General features: G+C 44.7%; 1 protein-coding gene across 1 annotated transcript in view; it reads right to left on the bottom strand.

Annotated features, from left to right (window-relative positions):
• TCERG1L (transcription elongation regulator 1 like) overlaps positions 1–26,357 on the bottom strand; it is a 1,516,577-nt gene that overhangs the window by 104,771 nt on the left and 1,385,449 nt on the right. The window contains exons 11-12 of the mRNA XM_069239738.1: positions 23,154–23,243; positions 20,686–20,804 (exon numbers count right to left, since the gene is read on the bottom strand). Coding sequence (XP_069095839.1) covers positions 20,686–20,804; positions 23,154–23,243 — 209 coding nt within the window. The remainder of the gene's footprint in view (positions 1–20,685; positions 20,805–23,153; positions 23,244–26,357) is intronic.

The raw sequence follows: 26,357 nt of genomic DNA on the forward strand, positions 1-26,357 counted from the left end.
TGAACTTTATCCTGTACTGTTCAGTGGTTAAGCCATAACCATCCAGGAGTGCATTCTTAAGAACTTGGAAATTATTGGCATCATTTTCTTTCACTGTAAGGAGCCTATCCCTACCTTTTCCACTAAATGATAGCCATAGGATAGCAGCCCACTGCTTTTGAGGGACATCCTGTACAGCACAGGCCCTCTCAAGTGCAGCAAACCACTTGTTAATGTCATCCCCCTCCTTATAAGGGGGAACTATCTTGTGCAGATTCCTTGAATCATGCTCTTTTGCAGGATGACTATGGGGAATACTGCTGCTGCCACCATGGGTATCTAAACCCAACTTCTGTCTTTCCTTCTCTAATTCTAAAGACTGTCTATCCAAATCCAGCTGTTGCTTCTTGAGCTTCAGTCTGGTTTGTTCCACTCTCAATCTATTGAGTTCCCTTTCTAACAATCTGTCATCAGGGTGGGTGGGAGGGACATTTCTAGATACAGAGGTATGATGGGAATGAACAGAAGGAGACCTGTCCCTTACAGAGGGCACCCTAACAGCTTGGCTACCAGCATAATGTGAGAGCACACCATCAGTATGGTGTGATTCAATTTCTGTACCAACTATGCTAGACTGTCTAGTAATGGGCAGGCTGAGAAGTTTCTTTCCTGAACCTTTTCCTGGGGGAGTCCCTGGATCAAATTGAGAACCATTAGCTACTTTTTCACCAGATTGGGCACTTATGGCCTTATCCTGTACTCTAAGCATATTAATTAACAGTTCTAAGGAAGGATTCTTCCCTACACTCAAACCTCTCTCTATGCAGAGACTCCTTGCTCCTTTCCAGCTAAGGTGATCATATGCAATTTTGGACAGTTCAACATTTTGGCCTGTACCAGACATTTTTTAGAGAGAGTTAAAGTGATAGAAAAAGAGAAAAAAGTTTTCAGAACTTTTTGGAAAGACAGAAAAAACTTTTTAAACTTTTAAGAACTTTTTTGAAAGTTTAGGAGTACTTTTCAGCACTTAGAAAAGAGTGAAAAGAGGAAATGCAAAACTTTTTGGCTATGTGTATATACACTGACCTTGTTTTGTATATTTTTCTCTTATGAAAAGTACAATGACAAGAGTGGTAAGTAGTCTCAAGCACTTATCCCACCACTGCACAACCAATGTAGGAGGCTGGACTGGCTTGTAGTGAGTACCAAGGGGTACTTGCACCTTGCACCAGGCCCAGTTATCCCTTATTAGTGTATAGGGTGTCTAGCAGCTTAGGCTGATAGATAATGGTAGCTTAGCAGAGCAGCTTAGGCTGAACTAGGAGACGTGTGAAGCTACTACAGTACCACTTAATGTCATATGCACAATATCATAAGAAAACACAATACACAGTTATACTAAAAATAAAGGTACTTTATTTTTATGACAATATGCCAAAGTATCTTAGAGTGTACCCTCAGTGAGAGGATAGGAAATATACACAAGATATATATACACAATAGCAAAAATATGCAGTATAGTCTTAGAAAACAGTGCAAACAATGTATAGTTACAATAGGATGCAATGGGGAAACATAGGGATGGGGCAACACACACCATATACTCCAAAAGTGGAATGCGAACCACGAATGGACCCCAAACCTATGTGACCTTGTAGAGGGTCGCTGGGACTATTAGAAAATAGTGAGAGTTAGAAAAATAACCCTCCCCAAGACCCTGAAAAGTGAGTGCAAAGTGCACTAAAGTTCCCCTAAGGACAAAAGAGTTGTGTTAGAGGAATAATGCAGGAAAGACACAAACCAGCAATGCAACAACTGTGGATTTCCAATCTAGGGTACCTGTGGAACAAGGGGACCAAGTCCAAAAGTCACAAGCAAGTCGGAGATGGGCAGATGCCCAGGAAATGCCAGCTGCGGGTGCAAAGAAGCTTCGACTGGACAGAAGAAGCTGAGGTTTCTGCAGGAACGAAAAGGGCTAGAGACTTTCCCTTTGGTGGACGGATCCCTCTCGCCTTGGAGAGTCGTGCAGAAGTGTTTTCCCGCCGGAAGGACGCCAACAAGCCTTGCTACACGCATATCGTGCGTTTAGCGTTTTGGGACGCTGCTGGGGCCCAGGAGGGACCAGGAGGTCGCAAATTGGACCTGCAGAGAGAGGGGACGTCGAGCAAGACAAAGAGCCCTCACTGAAGCAGGTAGCACCCGGAGAAGTGCCAGAAACAGGCACTACGAGGATGCGTGAAACGGTGCTCGCCGAAGTTGCACAAAGGAGTCCCACGTCGCCGGAGACCAACTTAGAAAGTCGTGCAATGCAGGTTAGAGTGCCGTGGACCCAGGCTTGGCTGTGCACGAAGGATTTCTGCCGGAAGTGCACAGGGGCCGGAGTAGCTGCAAAGTCGCGGTTCCCAGCAATGTAGCCCAGCGAGGTGAGGCAAGGACTTACCTCCACCAAACTTGGGCTGAAGAGTCACTGGACTGTGGGGGTCACTTGGACAGCATCGCTGGATTTGAGGGACCTCGCTCGTCATGCTGAGAGGAGACCCAAGGGACAGGTAATGCAGCTTTTTGGTGCCTGCGGTTGCAGGGGGAAGATTCCATCGACCCATGGGAGATTTCTTCGGAGCTTCTGGTGCAGAGAGGAGGCAGACTACCCCCACAGCATGCACAAGCAGGAAAACAGTCGAGAAGGCGGCAGGATCAGCGTTACAGAGTTGCAGTAGTCGTCTTTGCTACTATGTTGCAGGTTTGCAGGCTTCCAGCGCGGTCAGCGGTCGATTCCTTATCAGAAGGTGAAGAGGGAGATGCAGAGGAACTCGGCTGAGCTCATGCATTCGTTATCTAAAGTTTCCCCAGAGACAGAGACCCTAAATAGCCAGAAAAGAGGGTTTGGCTACCTAGGAGAGAGGAAAGGCTACTAACACCTGAAGGAGCCTATCACAAGGAGTCTCTGACGTCACCTGGTGGCACTGGCCACTCAGAGCAGTCCAGTGTGCCAGCAGCACCTCTGTTTCCAAGATGGCAGAGGTCTGGAGCACACTGGAGGAGCTCTGGACACCTCCCAGGGGAGGTGCAGGTCAGGGGAGTGGTCACTCCCCTTTCCTTTGTCCAGTTTCGCGCCAGAGCAGGGGCTAAGGGGTCCCTGAACCGGTGTAGACTGGCTTATGCAGAATTGGGCACATCTGTGCCCAACAAAGCATTTCCAGAGGCTGGGGGAGGCTACTCCTCCCCTGCCTTCACACCATTTTCCAAAGGGAGAGGGTGTCACACCCTCTCTCAGAGGAAGTTCTTTGTTCTGCCATCCTGGGCCAGGCCTGGCTGGACCCCAGGAGGGCAGCTGCCTGTCTGAGGGGTTGGCAGCAGCAGCAGCTGCAGTGAAACCCCAGGAAGGGCAGTCTGGCAGTACCAGGGTCTGTGCTACAGACCACTGGGATCATGGAATTGTACCAACAATGCCAGGATGGCATAGAGGGTGCAATTCCATGATCATAGACATGTTACATGGCCATATTCGGAGTTACCATGGTGAAGCTACATATAGGTAGTGACCTATATGTAGTGCACGCGTGTAATGGTGTCCCCGCACTCACAAAGTTCAGTGAATTGGCTCTGAACAATGTGGGGGCACCTTGGCTAGTGCCAGGGTGCCCTCACACTAAGTAACTTTGCACCTAACCTTTACCAGGTAAAGGTTAGACATATAGGTGACTTATAAGTTACTTAAGTGCAGTGTAAAATGGCTGTGAAATAACGTGGACGTTATTTCACTCAGGCTGCAGTGGCAGGCCTGTGTAAGAATTGTCAGAGCTCCCTATGGGTGGCAAAAGAAATGCTGCAGCCCATAGGGATCTCCTGGAACCCCAATACCCTGGGGACCTCAGTACCATATACTAGGGAATTATAAGGGTGTTCCAGTAAGCCAATGTAAATTGGTAAAAAATGGTCACTAGCCTGTCAGTGACAATTTGGAAAGAAATGAGAGAGCATAACCACTGAGGTTCTGATTAGCAGAGCCTCAGTGTAAGGAAATGCCTCCTTGGCAGGGTTGCCCCCTGACTTTTTGCCTTTGCTGATGCTATGTTTACAATTGAAAGTGTGCTGAGGCCTGCTAACCAGGCCCCAGCACCAGTGTTCTTTCCCTAACCTGTACTTTTGTATCCACAATTGGCAGACCCTGGCATCCAGATAAGTCCCTTGTAACTGGTACTTCTAGTACCAAGGGCCCTGATGCCAAGGAAGGTCTCTAAGGGCTGCAGCATGTCTTATGCCACCCTGGAGACCTCTCACTCAGCACAGACACACTGCTTGCCAGCTTGTGTGTGCTAGTGAGGACAAAACGAGTAAGTCGACATGGCACTCCCCTCAGGGTGCCATGCCAGCCTCTCACTGCCTATGCAGTATAGGTAAGACACCCCTCTAGCAGGCCTTACAGCCCTAAGGCAGGGTGCACTATACCATAGGTGAGGGTACCAGTGCATGAGCATGGTACCCCTACAGTGTCTAAACAAAACCTTAGACATTGTAAGTGCAGGGTAGCCATAAGAGTATATGGTCTGGGAGTCTGTCAAACACGAACTCCACAGCACCATAATGGCTACACTGAAAACTGGGAAGTTTGGTATCAAACTTCTCAGCACAATAAATGCACACTGATGCCAGTGTACATTTTATTGTAAAATACACCCCAGAGGGCACCTTAGAGGTGCCCCCTGAAACCTATCCGACTATCTGTGTAGGCTGACTGGTTCCAGCAGCCTGCCACACTAGAGACATGTTGCTGGCCCCATGGGGAGAGTGCCTTTGTCACTCTGAGGCCAGTAACAAAGCCTGCACTGGGTGGAGATGCTAACACCTCCCCCAGGCAGGAGCTGTGACACCTGGCGGTGAGCCTCAAAGGCTCACCCCTTTGTCACAGCCCAGCAGGGCACTCCAGCTTAGTGGAGTTGCCCGCCCCCTCCGGCCACGGCCCCCACTTTTGGCGGCAAGGCTGGAGGGAACAAAGAAAGCAACAAGGAGGAGTCACTGGCCAGTCAGGACAGCCCCTAAGGTGTCCTGAGCTGAGGTGACTCTGACTTTTAGAAATCCTCCATCTTGCAGATGGAGGATTCCCCCAATAGGGTTAGGATTGTGACCCCCTCCCCTTGGGAGGAGGCACAAAGAGGGTGTACCCACCCTCAGGGCTAGTAGCCATTGGCTACTAACCCCCCAGACCTAAACACGCCCTTAAATTTAGTATTTAAGGGCTACCCTGAACCCTAGAAAATTAGATTCCTGCAACAACAAGAAGAAGGACTGCCTAGCTGAAAACCCCTGCAGAGGAAGACCAGAAGACAACAACTGCCTTGGCTCCAGAAACTCACCGGCCTGTCTCCTGCCTTCCAAAGATCCTGCTCCAGCGACGCCTTCCAAAGGGACCAGCGACCTCGACATCCTCTGAGGACTGCCCCTGCTTCGAAAAGACAAGAAACTCCCGAGGACAGCGGACCTGCTCCAAGAAAGGCTGCAACTTTGTTTCCAGCAGCTTTAAAGAACCCTGCAAGCTCCCCGCAAAAGGCGTGAGACTTGCAACACTGCACCCGGCGACCCCGACTCGGCTGGTGGCGATCCAACACCTCAGGAGGGACCCCAGGACTACTCTAAGACTGTGAGTACAAAAACCTGTCCCCCCTGGGCCCCCACAGCGCCGCCTGCAGAGGGAATCCCGAGGCTTCCCCTGACCGCGACTCTTTGAATCCTAAGTCCCGACACCTGGGAGAGACCCTGCACCCGCAGCCCCCAGGACCTGAAGGACCGGACTTTCACTGGAGGAGTGACCCCCAGGAGTCCCTCTCCCTTGCCCAAGTGGAGGTTTCCCCGAGGAACCCCCCCCTTGCCTGCCTGCAGCGCTGAAGAGATCCCTAGATCTCCCATTGACTTCCATTACAAACCCGACGCTTGTTTCTACACTGCACCCGGCCGCCCCCGCGCTGCTGAGGGTGAAATTTCTGTGTGGACTTGTGTCCCCCCCGGTGCCCTACAAAACCCCCCTGGTCTGCCCTCCGAAGACGCGGGTACTTACCTGCAAGCAGACCGGAACCGGGGCACCCCCTTCTCTCCATTCTAGCCTATGTGTTTTGGGCACCACTTTGAACTCTGCACCTGACCGGCCCTGAGCTGCTGGTGTGGTGACTTTGGGGTTGCTCTGAACCCCCAACGGTGGGCTACCTTGGACCAAGAACTGAACCCTGTAAGTGTCTTACTTACCTGGAAAAACTAATCAAAACTTACCTCCCCTAGGAACTGTGAAAATTGCACTAAGTGTCCACTTTTAAAACAGCTATTTGTCAATAACTTGAAAAGTATACATGCAATTTTGATGATTTGAAGTTCCTAAAGTACTTACCTGCAATACCTTTCGAATGAGATATTACATGTAGAATTTGAACCTGTGGTTCTTAAAATAAACTAAGAAAAGATATTTTTCTATATAAAAACCTATTGGCTGGATTTGTCTCTGAGTGTGTGTACCTCATTTATTGTCTATGTGTATGTACAACAAATGCTTAACACTACTCCTTGGATAAGCCTACTGCTCGACCACACTACCACAAAATAGAGCATTAGTATTATCTATTTTTACCACTATTTTACCTCTAAGGGGAACCCTTGGACTCTGTGCATGCTATTCCTTACTTTGAAATAGCACATACAGAGCCAACTTCCTACACTCAGTGAGACAGTTAGTCACTACACAGGTAACACATTCAGGCACACTTATGAGCACTGGGGCCCTGGGTTACCAGGGTCCCAGTGACACATACAACTAAAACAACATATATACAGTGAAAAATGGGGGTAACATGCCAGGCAAGATGGTACTTTCCTACAGTTATAGAGTGAGTAGACCTGACCCTCGTTACATCTCACAACAACACTTCAATATCATTACCTTATATACTGTGGGCAAGCTTTGTCAACAGTGATTGAATGATTGAAATCTTCCACACTTTCAGCACTATGGCTTTGAGGAGAAATTTATTGTGCAATCAAAAGCCCAATGAGAAGGTAACTCTTTAGTGTTTGATTCTTGAACAATTTCACTATGCTCTTGGCAAGCTTCTGGAATAGTTGTACAGTGAGTGATCAAATCAATTGAATATCTATGATAAAAGGATGAAGAGGGAAAGAAATGAAGTCCAATGTAATAACCTCAAAATCATCTAAAATATAGCAAGACCTCCATCTCCTCAATAACTAATCCAGAGACTATAACATTTCTAGATATGGCTCCAACTAGTATCAGAATCTTTTTCTCTTTCTCAGGAACCTGATGACTACATTGAAGCGCCTCCGTCTACAAGGACAGGTACTAAGTAAAGAAGAGACTGGATGTGAAATTCAACTTGAGGAAGAACAAAAGCAAAACAGTTTAAGGGGTCGAGCAGGGTCTTCCAATTCAAACATTTTTCTATTAACTTGACTAGGGAGAAGCTTCTTTGTTTTCTGAGTCCCTTGGTTGAATAGAAAGTCAGGTAGGACAGGAAATTAGTAATTGTCCTTTTTGATCATGGAGTAGGCATAAGCCCATTTTAGGTCATCTAGATTTTCCTTCTTTGGTCAAGGGACCTCTTGTGAAGGAAACTTGTATTGGTCTTTCTAGGGGTCAGGAACTATAGGAGTGGCCTGAAATGCAGGCTTGTGAAAAACCTTTCCTTTCAACTGATTCAGATATTCCATCCTCTTCTCCAATATTCAACTATTAATCTGGGGGGTCAGTTTGATGAAATCTTGAGAAGATGCATGTTGGACTTGGCCATCTCTACACAGTCACTATCACAAATGTTTTGCTGAATGTGCTTGTTGATTGGTCTCAGGAATGTGTGCACTTTACAACTGCTTGCCTGTGCTAAAGTGCTTCTGCTTGATCCCTGAAACATGATAAAATTGGCTTACACCTGCTGACATATTTAATTTACTTTTAAGTCCCTGGTATAGTGTTATGTCACATAACCAGGGCCTGTAAATCAAATACTGCCAGTGGGTCTGCAGCACTTATTGTAACACCCATATGTGTACCCCTGTAAAACATGTCTCAGACATGCCATTGCAGCCTATCTGTAGTTTTAAACTGCCAGTTCAGCTTGGCAAAAAACTATTTCGAAGCCTAAAACTCCGTTCATTTTCAAACATATAAATGACCTGTAAGCTAAGCCCATCGCCGTCCCTAGGGTAGGGTGCATTGTCATAAAAAACTTTAACATGTACCTTTACGTTTTACTTGCCCTGATACTGAATAGTTCCTAAATTATTTTTTTGCTACTGGAGGCCTACCTCTCCCATAGGAAAACACTGGGTTACCTTATTACATTTAATGAGTACTAATGTTTGATTGGGAGCAGTGGAGATATCATGTTTGGTGTCTGGGAAATTGTAATTTAAAATCCTTTTAATGGCAAAGTCTGACATGAGGTGACACATCTATAAATGGCACTTTTTGCAAGTTGCCATTTGCCTGCCCTATTTAGTTACTGCAGCATGTTCCTGGGTCACATTACTAGGTGCAAGTCATAGTTGGCTTTTGTGTATTTCTCCCAGACAGCCACACAGTAGAAGAATTAGGTGTGCCTAAATGGCCCATCTGAGGCAGGTTGCAAGGGCAGGCCTGGGCACAGTCCCACTTGAAATTCAATAAGGTGTGCTCTGCTTCTATACAAGGGATTTCACAATAGGCTATTGTGCCTAAAGTCAGGCTGAAGCCAGAGCAAGAAAGAAGGAAATTCCAAACACTTCTAAAAAGGGGACTTCTAGAAGCTTCTTCTACTTCAAAGAAGGCACCAGATATAAAACAAGGACCCTCTACTCATTCTTCAGATCACATTTGGACCTGTGGCAGACTCAGAAGGAAGAATGCTGTGCTGCTCTGGTGCAGGGAGGGCTGTCCAGCTGCTACATTACTGAGCTGTCCTGCTGCTTGAGTAAGGACTGGACCTACAACTTGAGCCCTTGGTTACCAGAGTGACTTCAAGGGGTAGTTGACTGGCCTTCTGATCAGAGCCTCAAGAGACAGAAGGGCTCCAAACATCATGATACATACATCTGGACTCTGCCTACTATGAATCCTTGTTCCCTAAGTAGTACCCCTCTAGTCCTTGACGCTTGGAATTGGGGATAAAGGTGCTCTGCCAGACCAACTCTGTCCCCACCAGAATCAACGCAGTGCATCTCAAACCCAATGCAGCACCTCATAGCTTCTCCTTGGAACTGATGGAGCACGATGGAGTCTCAATGCAAACCGACATCCCAGGCGTTGCAGATTGTCAGAACTGCCACTGCATAATGCATCTTTGAAGTAAGCCCACATGACAGCCCTCGCAACCCATGTGAACTAGTGCTGCTGATGCATCCTTGAAGTGGACCTTGCATTGCTCCGAATTCAGGACTAGGCTACATTTCTCAGCAGGCCTAACTTGACCTAACTTGGACTTCATAGCAGGCCTGCACTCCATCACAATAAGCATGAACTTGTGACTTTTTTCCAGTCCCACATGATTTATAACAAGAGGTCCCATGTATTAAAACTTCCAGGATCTCTCTTAGTTATTTTTACATAACACTTATACAATCGACACACACAGCATCCCCACTTAAACTTCATCACAGCATCTCATTTTAGAAGACTGCCACATAGAGCCCCCTCAACGGGCCCCTTGGGCATTGCAGCGCTGGCCCAACAAGGAGCTGTACAATGATGAAGCATGACAACCATCTGGATATGTGAGGGCTCTTGCTTCTGAGCAATCAAATCCCCAATCTACTTGATCAGACCCATTCTGACCTACGGTCTGTTCTGTTTCCTTTTCTGATTCTTTTAGGACCTGCATACTCCACATGTATACATGGCCCCCGGACGAGACATGAACTTACTCCCAGAAAGGCCTTGGTTGTGGGGAGGTGTTATATTCCTCTGGCAGGATGCCCATCTGTACTGTGTCTAGGAACTTGATTAACTTCCAGAAGATCTACCCTGTCATAGGCAACAGTTACCAGAAACCTGGTCAGGACCATTCTTTGTCTGTCCAGTCAGCAGGGCCCCAATCCCAGTGGGATAATACCCTCCATCTTGCAGTTGAAGGCTCCTAGCACCTTTGAAAAATGGCTAAGTCCCATTCTCCATTGGTACTTGGAAAAATTTTCAGTAAGAAACCCCCAAAGTCCCAGAGCTCAAGCTTCAACTACCTAAAATTCTTCAATTATCCAGACTTCAGTTCAACACTAGGAGCTACAATGTCAGTGGTGACCAGCTCAGGGAGGATGTTTCTTCTAAAAAAGTGACTAAGGGTCAGATGTATCAAATAAACCTTTTGCAAATTGGTAATAACGAATTTTAAGAAATCGATATTTCTTATTTGCAAAATGCTATGTATCATATTTGCGATTCGGTAATAACGATTTCTTAAAAATTGCAAATGCTATTACCGAATGTCAAATAGCGATACAGCCCCCATTGGCACCTATCGGCCTGTAGGCCCATATTTGCGTTTTTTTTTGCATTTCCCAAATAGCGAATTCCTAACTGGAATTTGCAATTTTGGAAATGCAAAACCCCAGGGTGCTGGGGGCCTAAGGCCCCTCTGCTGAACCCCAAAAGGTTTTTGGGGACATGTAAGACGCACACATGCCAAAGGGGCATGTGTGCGTTACATGTCAATTTTGAAAATGCATTTTTAATGCATTTTTAAAATTTGCACATGGTTACCACCAAGTTTTACTTGGTGGTAATTGCGATTCCTTAATGCCAAACTCGCATTAAGGAATAGCTTGATACATGTGGTTTAGAAATCGCAAATAAGGTTTCCTTATTTGCGATTTCTTATTTAGAGAATCACAATTTGCGATTCTATAAACGGGCTTGCAAATTTAAGGAATTGCTATTTTAACGATTCCTTACATTTGCGTTGCGAATGCCTTTCATAAATACTGAAAGGCATTTCTGCATTTGCAAACAGGCATTCGCACCGTTTGCAAATGCAAAAAGCTTGATACATCTGGCCCTAAGTCCCTTTCATTATCGGGGCCTATAAATGTTTCAATTGTTTTGACTTCCAGACTTTTGCCTGGACCAATTCATGTGTTGTATGAGACAAGGGCTCCTTTGTATTTAGCCTCAAATTGCCCCAAGGTTGTGGTCTACTACCACCATCGACTGTCATTGGTGCTTTGTGCTTATTGGACTATTTTCACTTAAATATACATTCATGTCTTCTTAATGAATTTTTGTCATTTTGCCTATTAGGGTTTTCTCTCTTTTAATAAATTGCAGTGATGTTTTTATTGTGCTATGTCCTTTAACGGTGTTGACACTGTTGTTGGTTCTGCTACGTACCTAGGCATGACACCAATATTTTAACTTTAGGCCTGTAGCTTATGCCCTTTCACACACATGCATGTTTTACTTATTTTATTACTTTTAATATCTTTTAGCACAGCTAGCTTTCAGCTCATTGTTTTTATATTTTGATCAGTTGCCTTTCTGAGAAGGTATAGTTGTTTGCGTTGCACATTTTATCAGCACTTCACATGCAGTTCACTCTGTGCCTGCTGAAGGCTGTCATGCTTGGTACATGATATTCTAACTAGTATTACCGCTCCAGGAGTTATAGAGACAACTCTTGGTTCTAGACATATTATAACGTCAGGCATCTTCTTAGAACACTGTTACATTTGTTATATAAACACCATGTAGGCCTAAGGTGGGTAGAAGGCAGTTCAGTCATGGCCGTCCAGAGACATACATCATTTCATTGACAGCTTCACTGATCCTGGAACTGACTCTACAGCCAACTAGGAGGATTGTCAGCAGATAACAGTCAGACCCTTGCCCGTATTTTAAGTATGGGGGTGAGTTCTTCCCATAGAAGGGGATAGGCAGAGAGGCTAACACCACTATGCTCTCAGGTTTTAGAAATTAAGGTGTAGGTAGGAATCATTAGGCTTTGGGACCATACTAGGATGGTGGGATAGTTAATCCTTTTTACTCCGATAGTGACAATGTCACTGTGTTATGATTTATCTGCCTAATCATGCAGCTCATGCTTTTTTAATTGAATGCAATTGCTTCATGTTGGAAAGTGGATTATTAGTAAGGGCAGGTAAGTACCTACACTTAGCAATAGGCCACTAAGGCCCACTAGGTCCAGTCTGGTCTCAATAAATTAATCCCAGCTCAACCTTTTGTAGCCTTGTAATGATCAGTTAGGCTTTACTTAGGAGACAGGTGTGTAAAACATTTAATAATCACAAAACAATTGATAAATTAGGCACAAAACTCAATAAAACACCAATTTATAACAATAGATTATATTTTTATCTTTAAAATGACATTAAAATGACAAAAAATAAAAGGAATCAGAGATATGAATGTTTAAGGGATAAATGTTTTTTAAAGCATAGAAACTAAAATTGTCAATCTGGACAGCTTGACGCACTCAACTTGGATATTGTCAAAATTTGAGGCTGACCGTGGTGGACCCCTGCTCGGCCATGTTGAAGTTTTACCTTGGACTTATTTTTTAAGATTTTCTTCACCGGGATGAAGTCATAAATTGGATCCGACCTTCCTGGGGCCCTCTTCAGATACACATTACAGGAGAACTCGGTGAAGAATTCTACTTTCAGACTTAGATGATTTTTCTTGACAGAAATCTTTGTCCAGGACAAACTTGAAATTGAAGCCAACCTCCCTGGAGCACTCTTCGGATACTTTGCACGGGAAGCCTCAGTCAACTTTTTATGTTTAGACTTTGTCATATTTTTGGAGCTTTTTCTCTCCAATGTCAGACTACCCTCCACAGCAAGCTGATTTTGAGTCGACATCATCGGATTGCCTTTCCAGGAGCCCCCAGTGAAATCCCAGATGTCTGGGGCTCCGGAGCTCTTCAGCTGGATGAACCTGCAAGTGAGACTGCATCAAGTTCGACGTAAGCTGGCTTGACTCACGTCGTCAGGTTGGTCCACTTATGCAGCTTTTTTCCAAAAGTACTCCAATTTTCTCCAAACTTTCGGATCTTCTTTCAGAAGGGTCTTTGAAGGTCCTTTAGGAGTCCACAATTCACCCCAAGTTTCTAAATGCTCTGAGTTGGTCCTTGAAGGTTAGGACTTCAACTCCCAGAATGCACCAGGCTTAAATCCAGAAAATGACCACTGGTCAGTTGCTCAGCGTCTTCGTGGATTGATGCAGGGGGCTCTGGTCAGCTATTTTCTACCTGTAGCAAACAGGGAGTCCCTTCTTGAAGCAGATGAAGACAGGCAAAGTCCTTTTAGTGGTGAAGCCCAGGTGTACAAGTGGTGCCATCCTTCAGAGTGCAGTGTCCAGGTGCAGGTCAGTAGTCCAGCAGGGCGGTCCTTCTCATTATTTGTCTTGTTCCTTGTAGGGATCTGAGGTGGAGGTGTGGCTCTGCCAAGTATATCCTTGCTCCTGAGGTGGAAAGCAGGGAGAGCCTCTTGACCAATTATGTGCAGGCCACCATGCTCTTGAGTGACCACTTCCTGGAAAGTGTGGCAAAAATCAATCCCAGGGAGCAACATTCTTACTAAACACAAGGTAGCAAAAATGCAATCTTGTAGATTAGGTCTGGCTGAACCCACTTACTGGTGTGAATATGTTTCCTTAACACACCCCTTTCCAGCCCTCTCTTAATCTAATCAGGGGGCAACTGGATGTCTGGTTTTGCAGGAAACAGGGGAGGTCCACTTGCTGGTCCAAATGTCCTTCCCTTCTTTGAAATACAGTTTGTCTGCTCTCCCCTCATCCTGTTTCACCATCTGCTGAGGCAGCTCTCCCCCCCAGACACTTCCTTTGTGTTTAGTGCAAGCCACTTCACAACTCATCAAGGCAGCCTGGCCAATCAGAGAAGGGCAATACAGAGCTCAACCTGGTAACTTTCAGGTAGAGTTCTAAAAATTATTTCCCTGAATTAGTTATATTAACTTCAACAATGGCAAGTTATTGGGTTTATTATTATAACAATAAATTAGATACCAAACATGAAATATTAGGCTTCTTTTAAGACTTAATTATTTTAAAATAAAGTCTCCCCATATTAGACTATGGAGCCCATTCACTACAGTGGGGGACAAATGTAGCTATTGTTTCCTCACCAGAGCTTATAAAACATCTTTTATAATCCCCCTGCTTGTAGTTACACTGCACCTAACCCTGGGGTCACTTAGGGCAAATGAGCAGGAAATAAGGTAGCTTAAGACTTTGGAAGTGCTATTAATTCCAAAGTTGAATTTGGGGTTAACTTTAACTTAAAAGCAGTCAGCAAGGCAGGCCTGCATTTAGAATGGCCCTGGGCACCACACCAGTGCAGTGCACCTATGGGTGTAGTATTTATGGTGGGGTCCCTAAACCTACAGGCCCTACCAAATACTAGGGACTTACAGGTAGGTTGCTACAACGTAATATAATTAGCCTAATTTTCATAATCATTTTCATCAGGGCACTGGCCCTGGGACTGGTTAGAAGTGCCCAGGGTACCATTAGAGCCAGAAAAACACCAGCATAAGTGAAAAATGGGGGCAAACAATTAGAAGGCTTCTGCAATCAGCCCACTTTTCCCACACTTCAATATATTTATTCGTTTTGGAGGAAAATGATTGAAAAATCTCCAAAACTTTGTTTGGTGGCCAAACAACCACAGGAGTACACTCCCAAGACACCCACCACCTCAGCGGAAGCACTCAGGCCTTACAGACTATTAGGGATCAGGCAGTAGATAACAAAAAGTATAGTCCAGCTCCACTGTTCAAGTGGGGTTCTTTACGAGAATGTTGTCTTCAGCTTTTTTTTGTAATCATGGCTATCACTGATTTCAGCCTTATGGGATCCTAGGAGATCTTTGTGTACTTGAATTTTATGTTGAAGAATTTCAACTCCTTTAGGTCCTTCTCACAAGACAAAGAAGTCAAGCAGCAGGTTCAGTCCACCTGGTATCCTTCAGCAAGACCAGGAGTGTTCTGTGGAAGGCATATTTGGCTTTGTAGGGTTCACCTGACTCCCTATCACATTCCTACTTCCTTTATGATCAGTGGAGTAAATGTTCCCAGTCTTTGACCTATCTACGTTTGCAGAAGTTGTTGTTAGATTCATTGCTAACAGGCCCAAAATGCAATTTTGTTAGGTTAAATACAATATGATAAACATATTTGGCCACACTAAACTTGGGATCTGAGGATGGGGGTGTGATTGGGTAGTGAACTCTGTTAATCCCAGTCTCCTGCCACATTTAACATTAAAATCTAGTTTGAAGCAGGCATTATACCTATAACAAACAGAGACAGAAGTCTGGTGGGACAAAAGTAGGGTCATTTAACAACCACACAGGAGATACATACCAATTATCCTAGCATTCAGTTCTCTCCCTTTCAAGTGCACCAAATTGATCATGCAGTTCAAGAGACGTGTCAGGTAGGAGTTGACCCTCTGGTATCAACAGAATGCCCACAGACCCCACCCTGCATATTCTATTGAGGTCACAGAAGTCATCACTGCCCATTCAGTTCAGCCTATTGCGTGCTTTTGGGAACATTCCGACATCTTATTCACACCTTATTTAAGTCAAGTATAGGGCGGGAGAAGCTCAAGAGTTAACATTTGCATTGAGGAAATTCAGGCAGGGAAAAGGTAACTTTCTAAAAGTTACTTTTCTTTAATATTTATTAACAAATTGACTGCTTTTCAATTTCTTTAGAAGTTGTATGTTGGGTGCACACTGCTAGCATGTTAACAACAGTTCTCCCCTGTATATTTTGAAATAAGCCATTCACTTCATAGATTGTACTCCCAAATCAAGTGTTTGCTTTCCATTAATAGGTAAAATAGTGCTGACATCACTGGTCTTGTGTTTCCTGCTGCTTGTCATTAATTAGCAGAGAGACAAGTTCTTTGTTTTAGGAGTGCTTAGAACTTAACATGCTGCCCTTACCTTCTTAGGTCAGGTGCCTGTTAGTGCTATGGGTGAATTCAATGGTTGATCAACCCAGCTTTCTTCTGAGGCAAGGAACAATTTTCAATGGTGGCTACGGAGCACTCTGATGGCATGGTAGTACCAGTCCTCCTGGGTGCATTATGATATATACACTCCATTGGAGTGTTTGCACTAACAATCAAGGATTTCACCATTGAATATCTGTACAGCCTTTGTTGGACCTCTCTCAAGTTTTTTCTTACTCTTTTGAATTCACCAGCCAAGAGCAGCACTTCCAAAATCCACTTTTCAAATAAAATACTCCAGTGTGGGAAGGCATACTGAGTATTCCTAGTGGCTCCCTGATGGTTCTTTCAAAAGGCCTCCATCACTTATTTAGTATGGTATAGAAATTCAAAAAATATTGCTTTGTTGCAGAAATGGCTTGTTGTGGCAGAAATCCCTAGAAATAGGACTTCTACATTTTTTAACATTTTTTTCAAAAATGTAACAAATTTATAGTTAAAGATGTGTTAACAAAGATATATATATATATATATATATATATACACACACACACACTTATATATACAAACACATACACACACACAAACACACACACATGTATGTATATATATATATGTGTGTGTTGGAAATGGCCTTTCTGCAGGGTCACCCCCCAATCTTCCTTCTCCTCTTTTTCTAACCTCAATTTTGCTGCCTTTAGGACTCTGCACACTTTTCCCACTGCTTATCAGTGCTAAAGTTCATATGCTCTCTCCCTGAAAACATGGTAACATTGGCTCATTCCCAATTGGCAGATTTAATTTACTTGTAAGTCCCCAGTAATGTGCACTACATGTGCCCAGGGCCTGTAAATTAAATGCTACGAGTGGGCCTACAGCACTGAGTTTGCCACCCACATAAGTAGCCCCTTAACCATGCCTCAGGCCTGGCACTGCAAGGCCTGTGTGGGCAGTTTCACTGTCACTTCGACTTGGCATTTAAATGTACTTTCCAAGCCTTAAACTCCACTTTTTTCTACATATACGTCACCCCTAAGGTAGGCCCTAGGTAACCCATAGGGCAGAGTGCTATTTAGATAAAAGGCAGGACATATACCTGTGTAGTTTATATGTCTTGGTGGTGTAAAGTGCCTAAATTCATTTTACACTACTGTGAGGCCTGCTCCTTTCATAGGCTAACATTAGGGCTACCCTCATATACTGTTTCAGTGGTAGATTCCGGTCTGAAAGGAGAAAGACAGTCATACTTAGTATGGTCAGAATGGTAATACAAAATCCTGCTGACTGGTGAAGTTGGATTTAATATCACTATTTGGGAAATGCCACTTTTAGAAAGTGAGCATTTCTCTGCACTTAAATCTTTCTGTGCCTTACAATCCACATCAGGCTAGGCTAGGTGACAGCTCCCTTGTGCATTTCACTCAGACAACCCCAAACACAGGATGCTCAGTCACACCTGCAAACATCTACATACTGAATGGGCATTCCTGGGCTGGGAGGGTGGAGGGCCTGACACTTACATGTCAAAGGACAGTGGCCTGCCCTCACACAATGGACTGCCAAACCCCCTACTGGGACCAGTGGAACTGAAAGGGGACCTTGTGCATTTCTAAGACACTCTTTGAAGTCTCCCCCAATTCAAAGGCACATTTGGGTATTTAAACCAAGTCTCTGACCCCACCAACTCAGACACATCTTGACAAGATACTTCCTGTAAAGGAAACCCTGAACCAAAACATGCAACCTGCTGAGAGAAGCTGCCTGGCTGCCCAAAGGACTCACTTGACTACTTTGCTGTAAAGGACTGCTTTGCTGTTGCCTTGCTGCCCTCTGGCTCTGATGAGAAGTGCTCTCCAAGGGCTTGGATTGAGCTTGCCTCCTGTTTCCTGTAGTCTCAGGGCCAAAAATCCTTAATCTCTGTAAAGAACTCCTTGTGTGGCGAAAAACGGCGCACTGCCTGCCAGAATCGATGCACAGACTGCCCTGCAGTTAGAAAATCACTGCATCGCCGAACTGGAACGACGCAGCCCCGCTCCCCGGGTGGAGATCAATGCAGCACCAGCATTGCATCCAGAACTTTGACACATGGCCCACCGGAATGATGCATCGCTGAACTGGAATGACGCAGCCCAACTTCCTGCAGGAGGAATCAACACAGCGCCTGCTTTGTGACAGAAATTTCCCTGCATGGCCCATCGGATCAACGCAGCTCCTCTGACTTCGTCCTGCATGCCCAGGATTTCTCTGCATCATCCCCGAGGAGTCTGAATACCCCGCAACTCGAAGAGGATCCAAGCCTGCGCACCGGAAATAGATGCAAAGCCCTTGCTGCGTGGAAAAGTATTGATGCCCGGAGAAACCGACGCACACTTCTCCATTTTCCATGCATCTCCTCCTCTGCGGTCTCATGCAGATAATATAGACGCAAACCAGGTACTTTATGCTTGCAAGAGACACTTGTTTCTTTTTAAGAAATAAAGACTATTTATCATTACAAAAGTGTATTTACCAAGTCTTGATCGTTTTGACATTAATCTACTCAGATAAATATTCTATATTTTTCTAAACCTGTGTGGTGTATTTTTGTGGTGCTACTGTGTGTGACTTACCCTGATTAGAGACAGGGTCCATGATTGGACAAGGGGTAACTGACTGCCAACCAAAGACGCCATTTCTAACTATATATATATATATATATATATATATATATATATATATATATATATATATATATATATATATATATATATATATATATATTTATTTATATATATCTCAAACAAAATGGTCAAAGGAGGCACACTCTCGCTACTGGTGCAAGTATTAGGTATTAGGGCATGACCAGTTTCCTCAACATTATCAACCCAACAAAACAACACTGCACTCTCGTTGAAGTTGAACAGATTTAATCAAATTCAGTAACTTAAACAATGGATTTCAGCCATTGCCGATAAGACCTGAGGGCTTATTGTGTTTGTGAATTTTTTGTAATCATGTCTGGGAAATTCATCAATTGCAACTTACCTAATTAAAGGCACTGGGAATTTGAGGATTTTGTTTTAAAGTTAAAGTGATGCTTGCACGGATAATACTAACAGAGCATTGACTGCAATTTGTTTTTTTTATAATGATGCAACTCACCTTTTACTTTAAGTACAGACGAACAATGATACTACAAAGATCATAATTCCCATTAGGAATTAAATGGGAGAGTAATCACTATTGCAATTGGAAACAGACTTGACACCCTGATCAAGACCGCAATGGCTGAAATGTGTTGGTGGAAATACTCAATTTCATTAACTCTGTTCAATGTCCACGAAATTGCAGCGTCATTTTGTTGGTTTGAATAATATATATATGCCAGATGACTCCTTGCCACCAACAACGTACTAGTCCAGTCTCTTTTCCTTTTCTAATCATTATTACTGGGTGCATTAGTACAATTGGAACTGAATGTCTGAGACCTACAATTGCAAGAATCCACTAGGTTGTTTAACAAAATCTGAGTTGGAGCACTTCATCTTTGGTAAGCTATGGTTACATTAATGAGTTCCCAGCAGTGGGCATTCTCAGGCAAGTGGGATGGGAAATCGATTGCAGACGAGGTGAGCAAACAACAGTGTTATATTCCTAGCTATTCTATATACTGCGCAAAATGTACAGGACTGGGGGGCTGAAAAGGAGACTTTTAATAGATTTTTGTGCACAAATAGTGAAGGTTAAGCGAAATAGGAATATGAAATTTCATATAAAGCACAAGAATATGTATGCATGCTTAATTCATGGCATGGAAACTCGCATAGATACAAACTATGGGGCATATTTAAGAGCCCCTTGCGCCACCAGAGTGTAACTTTTAGTGATTCTCCAGTGGCGTTATGCACTGCACCGTATTTACAAGGTGGCGTTAAGTCACTTTTTGTGGCTTACCACCATCTTGTAAATATGGGCCCCTTCACAGGCAGCACTTTGCATGCAAGGGGTTTGCAATGGATGCTGCTGTGGGTGTGCCACAGCAATACCCATTGCATTTTGGTGCTGCCCTAGATTTACGAGTTTTCGTAAACCTGAGGCAATGCCAAAATCTATTCCCACCGCAGGGCTGGTGTTAGCATGGGGCAACAAGGAAAAATGCTTTCATTTCACCTTGTTTTTTATCTTTCTATGATTGCTTCATTCTGCAGCACACACAGAATGAGTAAATCGCCATTTAAGATTGTTTTTGTGCAGGAAGGTGCTCCTCCATGCCCAAAGACAATCTTCCCCCTCAACGCAGCTATCCTTGCTCTATGGTGCAAGGGTTGCTGCGTTGGTGCACGGCAGCATATTTAGCACTGGTAGCAGGAGGAAACAAGGGTGTGTGCCGTATTCTGGTAAATACGCTGCATCCCTGCGTTTTGAAAATGCCGGTTGACCATAATTTTCTCTAAAATCTGGGCCTAAGAAGCAAATCAGGCATGTACATGCATTTCATAAAAATACACGGGTAAACTCCAATATTTCTAAATTAGGCATCAATAACTTGAACATCTTTGGATTAGCCAAACATTCTTAAATTATGCCAATATTCTCCTGTCGCAGAATACAGCGGATTTATGAGGCGGTACCACTGTACCAATACTTTTCTATTTTTTTGTTACTGCCTCTTAAGAATATTAACACAAGAATGCCTCAAGCCATAACTGATTCAAAATGATTTGCACAACAGAGTACCAAGCTCTGCATGGCATACTCACCTATGAGACACCTTAGATTCCTCCAAAAGCTTCTTGAATCCTTCTTTAGCCAGTAATAATTTACTCTTCTTTTCTTTATATTCTTCTCTTATTCTCGTTTTTACAAACTGTTCGAAAACCTTTGGGAAAGACATTAAGTAAACTGTTTTACACTGTTATTTTTAAAAAAAAGCAAAAATGTATAATTCACCTTCGGAAAAGAAAACAAAAAAAAACAGATACAAAATGTTGCTGCAAATTGATTAGGTATTGAATATGAATAAAAAAGTATACCTTTTTATGAAAACTAGTCGTTTTTACAGGTTTAAATGATTGTAGCACGTACATTAAGTGCCGGCCTCTTCCAAGGTCGCAAATTCAATTTAACATATGAACGCCATTCTATACATGTTTAATTCAGATTCCTACATTAAATGATCCCAAACGCATAAAAGTGTATCCCAAAACTTAATAGAATTAAAATTCTATAATGAGAAACACATCTATGGCTTTGCTACGGATGTAGGTAAGTCATAAAGACTTTCTAAAACGCGGTGTCGTTTGCATAGACTCCTTGTGAAAAAAAATGGCAGAAAGAACGTCTCAATAAGCACCATAAGTGAAACGTCTGCTCAGATTTCTATTCTGCGTCTGCACCGCAGTAAAGTCACCATAAACGTCAATACACCAAAATGCCAGGGGTAGGGGAAGTCACATCACACATCCGTTGATCTTCAATTTTAAACACACACGTGCTTATCCACGCACATATTCACACTAAAGCCACTATCTCTCAGTAAACACACACTCTCCCGCAAGCACGCACACAACATACATTTGAAAGCATTTTTTAGGTAGCTAAGCTGCCAAGGAAGGACATATTTTGCGTAATTGTACTCCATTTCTATTACACTATTAATGAATAATGTTTCATTATTCACTATAAGTGTAATAAAAAAATCGGAAGAAAACATAGAAAGTGGAGCCACAACTGGCGTCCATAAGGCCGACCTGCCCATGTTCTCCTGCCACTGTATTTGCCATCTCTGAGGATAGGGGTCGCAAAGGCAGTGCCAGGGGTCGTAAGGGGTGGGCTAGGGGTCACAGCTGTGACCCCTGGCAACCACTAAATGACATCCATGAAAGTTACTAGATAGAAGGTTCACTGTATTTTACCACTCATTCTGCACAAGACAAAAACCCCGAAAAGAAACTTTGCACAGTTTCCAATTCCTGTAGGAAACCCTGTTGATATTCTCAATTAGGAAGCATATCATAGATAATCCTATCTATGTCCGTGCCTTGTCCTTCTGTCCCTGTGCAGCGGCAGCTCCTCCACTATGGCAGTGGAGCATTGCCGCCCCCGCCAGCAGCTGCAAAACTTAAAAAATAAAACAATATTAAACTATTGGGCATATTTAAGAGCCCCTAGCTCCTCCTTGCACCACATTAGCATAATTTCTTTATGCGGATGTGGCCCAACAAGGCCAAATTTACAAAGTGGCGCAATGCATGCATTGCGCCACTTTGCAACCCTTTGAGCTACATTATGCCTGCGTCAGGCATAATGTACGCTAAGGGGACGTTCACCTGTTGGGTGGGTGGGGAATGGCATAATGAAATCTAGAAGGTTTCCTTGCGTCATTTATTTTGGCACTTTTAATGGCTGCTCAGAGCAGGCGTTAAAAGGAGGCATGCCATTGTTTTCAATGGGCCTCAATGGGCTTTTTCAGGATTAGTGTCACTTTTTTTATACTAATCCTGCTAAGCTCCGAACTAGCAGCAAGAATTTTGATGCTAGTTCCCTAAGTACCGCCATGGTGCACTGTAACTTAGATACGTTGCACACATGGTGGCGTTAGGGGGGAGCTAAGGAGTGCAAGAAAAGTAACGCTGCAGTGGGTGCAGCACCACTTTTCTTAACTCTGGCCCTCTGTTTATTATGGTTTTATTTCTAAAAGAGCAGGGCCATGGTGGGCACTCCCCTCAGTGCACATGTGTGTTTGGTCGGCCGTCTCAGGATGGCCAAACATACGTGTGCACTGAGCTCTCTCTAACCTAGCACTGTGTTGCTGGGTTGGAGATAGAAGGCACAGACTCCCAGTCTGCCAGGGAGCGCTAAGCCAGGGCATTCCGGCCAATCCTAATGCGCTTTCATGGTGCCAGCAGCATGAGAGCAGCATTATGATTGGCCGCAGGGCAGTCTGAGAGCCTTTGCCTGCAGTGGAGCCAGAAGAGCGGCAAGGCAGCCGAGAGTCAGGTAAGTTGTTTTTTTTAAATTTAATTTGTCTGTTTGATTTGTTGTTGTTTGTCGCCCCCTCCCTCCCCCCCCCCCCAAATTGCCACACTCCACACCGCCCCTTTTTTGCACCACGAGCCACAGATGCCTCTCTGGAGTGTAGAGTTAGCTATTTACACTGAAAAAAGAAACTAAATGCATATGGAAGAGAAGGTAGCATCAGAATAATCAGTAATCTCAGAAAACGTACCTGTTTCCTCTCCTCGGAGTTCAATAACAGATAACGAGGGTCAAATACAATCTTATGTAGTTCTTTCTCCCATGTAGAAAACGCTGACACCTAGAAAATATTTTCACATATTTATTTTAGTGACTGTACTCCTAAGTTCTCCACTTTAGTGAAACAGCAATAAATTGAAAGATGAATAATGTGCACATCACATCCTCTGTGTATAACAATGCTTTTGTTAAAAAAAAAAACTAATTTTTTTTTTTTTCCTGTGAACGTACAAATTCCCAAGTGAAAGGTTTCTTGCTCATTGGCTTTGCATGCTGGCGAAATCAATATGTTACCAAATAGAGGTGAGTATGTCAGGAAAAGTATTCATATTTACTGCTGAAGGAGTACAAGGGCCCAATATTGCACATTGAGTGCACTGTTCCCTGTTTCTGCTGTCCCGCACTCAGGTCACATTAGGACGGATAGCCGAATGACATTTAACCCCTTCCCCACCAGGGACGTAATGGTTACGTCCATGGCAGCGCACGGGTGGCGCCATGGACGTAACCATTACGTCCTGGGACTGGCAGTCGGGGGAAGCGCTAGCGCTTCCCCCGAGGGCCGCCCCCCAACACCCCCAGGCAAGGGCTGAAAGGGGAATCCCTTCCCCTTTCACGCCCACCGCCCCCACCCCCCCCCCCATGACGTCAGCGCGCGATTGCGCGCTGATTTCAGGGAAAGGGGGAAAGACGCGCTGGAAGCCATTTGCTTCCAGCGCGTCTAAGGGAGAAGGTGAGTTTTTCACCTTCGTGCGGGGTGGGGGTGCTCTGAGAGAGGCATTGAGGGAAAGGAAAGGGTTTTCCTTTCCCTCGATGTCTCTTTGAGCATTCCTGCTGCCCGATCGCGATGCGATCGGGCAGCAGGAATGCCCACTAGACACCAGGGATTTCTCTGTGTGTGTGCTTATTAGTGTAGGGGAGCGACCCCTTGGGCAAGGGTCGCTCCCCTTTGGGGGCACATGTATTTTACGTCGTTTCTGCCCCCCCTGGGGGCAGATTGGCCCTATTTTTAGGCCGATCTGCCCCCAAGGGGGGCAGAAAGCCACTAGACACCAGGGATTTTATTGTTGATTTGTATTTTTTGTGTTGGGGGGCGGCCCCTTGGGCAAGGGTCGCCCCCAGGGGCCCTCATGTATTTTTGGGCAGTTCTGCCCCCAAGGCAGGCCTATTTTTTTTAGGCCTTTCTGCCCCCCTTGGGGGCAGAATCCCAATAGCGCTAGAAATAGTATGTATGTATGTGTGCTTTGTGTTGGGGGGTGGCCCCTTGGGCAAGGGTCGCTCGCCCCAGGGGCGCAATGTATTTATTGTCGTTTCTGCCCCCCTTGGGGGCAGATTGGCCCTATTTTTAGGCCGATCTGCCCCCAAGGGGGGCAGAAAGCCACTAGACACCAGGGATTTTATTGTTGATTTTTATTTTTTGTGTTGGGGGGTGGCCCCTTGGGCAAGGGTCACCCCCAGGGGCCCACATGTATTTTTGTACAGTTCTGCCCCCCTTGGGGGCAGAGAGGCCTATTTATTTTAGGCCTTTCTGCCCCCAAGGGGGGCAGAATCCCAATAGCTCCAGAAAGATATGTTTGTATGTGTGCTTTGTGTTGGGGGGTGGCCCCTTGGGCAAGGGTCGCTCCCCCCGGGGGCGCAATGTATTTATCGTCGTTTCTGCCCCCCTTGGGGGCAGATTGGCCCTATTTTTACGCCGATCTGCCCCCAAGGGGGGCAGAAAGCCACTAGACACCCGGGATTTTATTGTTGGTTTTTATTTTTTGTGTTGGGGGGCGGCCCCTTGGGCAAGGGTCGCCCCCAGGGGCCCACATGTATTTTTGGGCAGTTCTGCCCCCCTTGGGGGCAGATATGCCTATTTTTTAGGCCTTTCTGTCCCCAAGGGGGGAAGAATCCCCATAGCGCCAGGGATACTATATGTGTGTGTGTGTGCTTTGTGTGGGGGTGTGGCCCCTTGGGCAAGGGTCGCCCCCCCCAAAGGGTGCAATGTAATCTGGGCGATTTCTGCCCCCTCCCCTTGGGGGTAGATTGGCCTATTTTTTTTTAGGCCCATCTTCCCCCAAGCAGAGAAGACTAGACACAAGGGAAAATGAAAAAATGGTTAGTGGCGGAGTGTTTGTCAACTGGCGAAGTATTTGCTTTTATGATAATAACAGTTTTTCTCCTTTTTGTTCTAGTTCAAAGCTTTTGCTGACTTTGCTGTGGCTTGTTGCAGTTTTGGCAGTAGTTGTCCTGCGGTTTGCGTAGTTGTATGTTTTAGGTAAGTAAATAAATTTACTCCAAGTGAGTATTGTTGCAATGCATGAATGACATGTTTGTAGGTGGTGTACTGAATGCAGGATTGTGTGTGAAATTGTCCTTAGAGTTATGCACAATGATTATTGTGTTGTCTTATGTCTAATTTGCTTTTTTTTTTCTCTTTTTAGTGGGATATCGTTGGTGATTGCTGTGGCTGTGCAGAGTAGTTGCTGGTGAGTCAAGCTTTTTCAGGCAAGTGAGCAGTATAGTTTTTGAGTTTATAATTCTTAGTGATAAACCTATACTTTGTTACTTATCTTACACAGTGCTCGTTGTTGGTGGTGTATTTGTCCAGTTAATTTTTGTAGGAAGGATCATGGCCAGCCGTAGGATGACCGCTCAGCAGGTTGTTAGTGTGCTTTTTGAGTCATCTTCTGACCATGAATATGAGACTGACTCTGCATCTGAGGCAGAGGAGGAAGTGCAGGATTCTGGAAGTGAATTTTCTGTCAGAGATGAATCATCTGATGATGAAGCCACTCTCAGTGCTGATGAAGGGCCTGTTTTAGAGGAGGACAGTGATGTGCCAATGGTGCAGGAGCCAGCGGCTGAAAGGCTTCCCATTGGAAGACCTGACGCATGGGTTGCACCAAACATGGAGCAGCCACAGTTGCCTGCGTTTACTGGTTTTCCAGGGTGTCGAGTTAATACGGAAAACTTTTTGCCCGTCAACTTTTTTGAGTTGTTTATGGACGATATATTTTTGGAAGAGATTGTTGAGCAGACTAATTTGTATGCAGAGCAGTTTTTGAGGGACAACGCTGCCAGACTTAGGCCACACTCTAGAGCTAGCCGGTGGATTCCCACAAATCTGGAAGAGTTGAAAAAGTTCTTGGGTTTAACTTTTTTGATGGGGCTGATAAGGAAGCCGTCGCTGTCT

Source organism: Pleurodeles waltl, chromosome 6 (assembly GCF_031143425.1).
Source record: "Pleurodeles waltl isolate 20211129_DDA chromosome 6, aPleWal1.hap1.20221129, whole genome shotgun sequence".
NCBI classification, from domain to species: domain Eukaryota; kingdom Metazoa; phylum Chordata; class Amphibia; order Caudata; family Salamandridae; genus Pleurodeles; species Pleurodeles waltl.